Source organism: Chaetura pelagica, unplaced genomic scaffold (assembly GCF_000747805.2).
Source record: "Chaetura pelagica isolate M959 unplaced genomic scaffold, ChaPel_1.0 scaffold2136, whole genome shotgun sequence".
Lineage (NCBI taxonomy): Eukaryota > Metazoa > Chordata > Aves > Apodiformes > Apodidae > Chaetura > Chaetura pelagica.
In genome coordinates, this window is record NW_009953785.1 from 1 (window position 1) to 5,088 (window position 5,088).

General features: G+C 55.9%; 1 protein-coding gene across 1 annotated transcript in view; it reads left to right on the forward strand.

Annotated features, from left to right (window-relative positions):
* Positions 1 to 79: 79 nt before the first annotated feature.
* LOC104391569 (dual specificity mitogen-activated protein kinase kinase 2-like) overlaps positions 80 to 5,088 on the forward strand; it is a gene marked incomplete at its 5' end in the record, with an annotated part of 10,463 nt that continues 5,454 nt past the window's right edge. The window contains 5 exons of the mRNA XM_010000889.1: positions 80 to 417; positions 1,882 to 2,028; positions 3,248 to 3,325; positions 3,720 to 3,771; positions 3,867 to 3,991. Of these exons, the coding sequence (XP_009999191.1) occupies positions 80 to 417; positions 1,882 to 2,028; positions 3,248 to 3,325; positions 3,720 to 3,771; positions 3,867 to 3,991 (740 nt within the window). The remainder of the gene's footprint in view (positions 418 to 1,881; positions 2,029 to 3,247; positions 3,326 to 3,719; positions 3,772 to 3,866; positions 3,992 to 5,088) is intronic.

Consider the following 5,088-nt stretch of genomic DNA (forward strand, 5'->3'; position numbering starts at 1 on the left):
TGGGTGTCCCTGGCTGTGCCCCCCTGGCAGCACCAGCACCTCCCTGCAGAGCTCCCCTCTGGTTTGGCTGCTGCACCAGGGGCTCAGCACGTGTCAGATGACACTTTTCAGTCATTTCCCCTCTGCTTCCCTAAAAAAAACAACCACCCCACAACCCTCTGGTGCTGCCCTCACAACCTCCTTCCTCCTCCTCCTCCTCTCTCCAGGGCAAACCTGGTGGACCTTCAGAAGAAGCTGGAGGAGCTGGAGCTGGATGAGCAACAGAAGAAACGCCTGGAAGCTTTTCTGACCCAGAAAGCCAAAGTTGGGGAGCTGAAGGATGATGATTTTGAGAGGATCTCTGAGCTGGGGGCTGGCAATGGTGGCGTGGTCACCAAAGTGCAGCACAAACCCTCGGGGCTCATCATGGCCCGGAAGGTAACGGGGGCTCCTGCTCTTGCAGGGGACTTGGACTTGATGGTCTTTAGAGGTCCCTTCCAGTTCCGTGAGTCTGGGAGCAGGAAGAGGGGGCTGTGGGGTTGGGGGTCCTGCACTCCCCCTGGCTCTAGGTGGGTTGGGGCGGGGGGTCTCTGTGGTGACTCCCACCTCGCCAGGGCTGAGAGCAAGGTCCTGGCTGCCTGGATTTAGGTGGGACTTGTGGTGCTTCATCTCTGAGCTGCTCCTGCCCATCTCAGGGTCCTCTCCCCTGGTCTCTGGGGCAGCTGCTTGTGCACCTGGAGTGAAAACACAGGGGGGTTCTTTGTCCACTGAAGCTGGTGTTGATGAACTGCAGTGGGAAGCAGATGAGCTGAGACCTCCTGTGGCTGAGGAGGCCTGGGAATGGCAGGTGGAGGGGTGGGCTTGGCACACACACACACACACATGTTCCTCCCCACCCATTGAACAGGTCCCCAGGTAGTTCCCAGCAGCCAGGAGGGCTCCTCTCAGGTGTGGGAGGTGCCTCCTGCTGTGGTGCCCTGGGGAGGAGAACCAGGAGGTGCTTCCTCTGCCTGTTGGAGAAGCAGCTCTCGGGGCAGTCTCTGGTCTCACCTGCTCTTGGGATGGTTCAGTGGGTCTGGGGAGCAAATCTGCTGCTCCAGGTGGTTTCACTCAGAGCTGAGCTCTCCCAGGGGGTTGGATTGGGGAGCAGGGGGTGTCACTGGGTGGCCTGGTGGTGGTTGGGAGCTCAGGGTTCAGCAAGTGAAGCAAAGGGCCCCTGCAGCAGGGCTGTCCCCCCTGCAGGGACCAGCCTTGGCAGGGCAGCAGGAAGGACCCTGGGCTTGGGTGTCCTGGAATCCCAGACTGGTTTGGGTGAGAAGGGACCTTCAGGATCATCCAGTCCCACCCCCTGCCTGGGCAGGGACACCTCCCACCAGCCCAGCTCGTTCCCAGCCTCAAAACTCACAGTAACACTGGCTCTTCTTTCTGTCCTGCTGCTGCATTTCCCACCTCTGGCTGCCCTGCCCACATCTGTGTTCCCTGCCTCTTCCTGGGCCCTGAGCAATAAACCAACTGCTCTTTCACCTGCATCATCTTCACCTTTTCTTTTTCCCCCTTGATACCCCAGCACCTCTGCCCACACCACCTACAGAACTTGGGAAAATGTTCCCATCTGCTGAGTCAGCCCTTCATCCAACTCCTTGACTTGTCTTTCCACTCTCTATCCTCCTGATCTCCACCTGCTCCAGGGCCACCACTTCCCTCAGTCACCACCAACCTGCCCAGGGCTCTGCCTCTCCCTTTATTTATCCTTAACATTTAGTCTGCAAATGGTAAAAAAAACTCCACACCAAAGCAGAGCTTCCCTTGAAGACTCTTTTTTCCACACTCAGAACTTGCTCACGTGGTTTCTGGAAGTTTTTTCCAGGTGTTCAGGTGGTTTTTTTGCCTCTTTCTTGGCAGCTGATTCATTTGGAAATCAAACCAGCCATCAGGAACCAGATCATCCGAGAGCTGCAGGTGCTGCATGAGTGTAATTCCCCATATATTGTGGGATTCTATGGAGCTTTCTACAGTGATGGAGAGATCTCCATCTGCATGGAGCACATGGTGAGTCCCTGTTCCTCCCCTGCTCCCTGCACTCTTCTCAGTTGCGTCTCCCCAGGACTTGAAGTGCAGGTGACACAGGTGAAGGTGCTGGCAGGTGGTTCCTTGCTTGGGCTGCAGCACCAGCCACTGTGCTGCTGGTAGGAGCTGCTGCTCCTGTGTGGGCATCAAAGTGACAGGATCCCAGAGTGGTGGGGTTGGAAGGGACCTCTGGAGATCACCCAGTCCAACCCCTGCCAGAGCAGGATCCCCTAGAGCAGATCCCACAGGAACACATCCAGGTTGGAATGTCTCCAGGGTTGGAGACTCCACAGCCTCCCTGGGCAGCCTGTCCCAGGGCTCTGCCACCCTCACAGTCAAGAAGTGTTTCCTCATGTTTCACTTGACCCTCCTGTGCTCCAGTTTGTGCCCATTGCCCCTTGTCCTGTCCCTGGGCACCCCTGAGCAGAGTCTGGCCCCATCCTCCTGCCACCCCCTGGAGATATTCCCCAGCACTGATCAGCCCCCCCCTCAGCCTCCTTTTCTCCAGCTGAGCAGCCCCAGCTCTCCCAGCCTTTCCTCACAGGCAGAAGCTCCAGCCCCTCAGCATCTCAGTGCCCTGTGCTGGGCTCTCTCCAGTAGCTCCTTGTCCTCCCTGAACTGGGCAGCCCAGACCTGCCCACAGGGCAGAGCAGAGGGGCAGGAGAACCTCCCTGACCTGCTGCCCACACTCTCCTCAATGTCCCCAGGAGGCTGTGAGGACACGTTGGCTCCTGCTCAGCCTGTTTTCCACCAAGACTCCCAGGTCTTTTTTTCCCCAGAAAAGACAGAGCCCAACTTTTTGGAAAGCAGAAGCAGAGGTTTGGGGCTTGGCCAAGAGGAAATGTTGTAAACCCACCCCCCTGCAGAGCTTGCCCTGAAGCCCAGTGAGCATTTGCTGTTGTCTCTGGTGGAGGAGAGTGTTGTCTCTCCTCTGGGTCAGCACTGACAGCATCACCTTTGCCTTTCCCACTGCTGGAAAGGAAGCCAAGACCTAAAGCAAGAAGCAGGGCTGAGAGCAGATGGTCTGAAAACAGTTTTCAGTGAGAAGCTTGAGCTCTGATCCCTTCAGAGGGTGCTCAGAGCTGAGCTGGGTGTCCTGTCCTGCTCACACACCCTGTGCCCTCCCTGCTTGTGCTTCCCTCTCCATCCAGCTCCTCTGTCCTCCTGCCAGGGCTTGGTCACCTCCCCTTCTTTCTTTTAGGATGGTGGCTCTTTGGATCAAGTGTTGAAAGAAGCCAAAAGAATTCCTGAGGAGATCTTGGGGAAAGTCAGTATAGCGGTGAGTTGTGGTGGCTCTTCAGGCTTCCAGAAGGGATTTGCTGGGCACAGTCTGGGAATAATCTTTGTGTTGCCTTAGGAACCTTCCTTCCTTTCCCCCAAAACCACTTTCCTGTCCTGACCTAGGGAAGAAGCAATGATGTGTGTGAGAGGGGAGGGGGAAACCAAGCCCTGTCCGTAGCTCCAACCCCTTGTGTTGCACTGCTTGGTGTTGGCTCGTCCTGGAGAAGGTTTGGGAGAAACTTAACCCAAGATTTAGGATTGTCTTGTGGTTAATTACAACCCCTGAAGCACGTGGGTATTCCAGGGTGGCTTTCCTGGGTCATGCAAGGTGTCCTGCTGAGGGGGGAAAGCCCTTCCCTCCCCAGCTCTGCTCTCCTTTGCTTTCCTTCCAGGTTCTGAGAGGCTTGGCCTACCTGAGAGAGAAGCACCAAATCATGCACAGAGGTGAGAGGAGGAACCTAAAAACAGCTGCCTGTGCTGCAGGAGCCCCATGTTTTCCCTGGAATCACCTTTGTGCTCTTCTTTCCTGCTCCTGCCAGACGTGAAACCCTCCAACATCCTGGTGAACTCCCGAGGGGAGATCAAGCTGTGTGACTTTGGGGTCAGTGGGCAACTCATTGACTCCATGGCAAACTCTTTTGTGGGAACTCGCTCCTACATGTCTGTAAGTCCTTCTCATCCTTTCATCTCAGTCCTTTTCATCTGGGCTGGTTTGCTTTGGGTTTTGTTTTACCATTTGGGTTCATCTCTTGCTGATTCAATCTGGAGGGGCTGATTTGCTCGTGGCTTTGCTCTTGTGTTTCCCACCCTGACCTGGTTGCCCAGTTCCTGCCTCACCCCAGGGCTGAGCTCAGTGCTGTCCTGTCCTGCACAACCAGACACCTCCAGGAACTGGTGTCCTGGAGAGGGGTCCTCTCCCTGCACCACGTGTGGTGGTGGCTGGGAAGGAGTGATGGGTTGTTGGGGCAGTGATCAGACTTCACTTCTGAGCCTCTCTTGTATTTTGGGACTGGTTATTCAAGTGCAATTATAATTAGTCAGTGGCTATTTAAAAATCATGGCTCCTTCACACTCAGCCCCTGGGTCTGCCCAGGGACTCAACTGCCAGTGGGGTCTCTATTTGTAATGTTAATTTTTCCTTCAGTGCTAAGGGTCTGAAGTGGGTTTCCTGCTCCTCACATTCCTCTTGGGTATCAACAAGAATGAGCAGGGAAAATAAAAATAACTGAGTTTGTTAGATCTGCAGATCCAGAGCAGCAGGTTCCTGCTCTGCAGTCTGGTCTCCTCGGTGTCAGGAGCTGTAGCTGCTGCTCAGGTGGAGCTGTTGAGGTGTGTGCAGGTGCTGTCTGTCTGCACATCATCCTCTGCATCCTCTTGGCATATCACCCCTTTGGGATGGTCCTTCCCCTGAAAGGGTGGAGAGCTGAGCTGGGGAGGCCATCAGGATATAGAGTCATGGGATGGTTTGGGTTGGAAAGGACCTTGAAGAGCATGTAGGTCCCACCCCCTGCACGGGCAGGGACACCTCCCACCAGCCCAGGCTGCTCCAAGCCCCATCCAACCTGCCCTTCAACACTGCCAGGGATGGGGCAGCCACAGCTTCCCTGGGCAACCTGGGCCAGGCTCTCACCACCCTCACACTCCACAATTCCCTCCTCATGTCTCACCTCAATCTCCCTCTGCCACTTTTCATCCATCCCCCCTTGTCCTCTCCCTCCCTGCCCTTGTCCCCAGACCCCTCACAGACCCTTCCCGGACCCC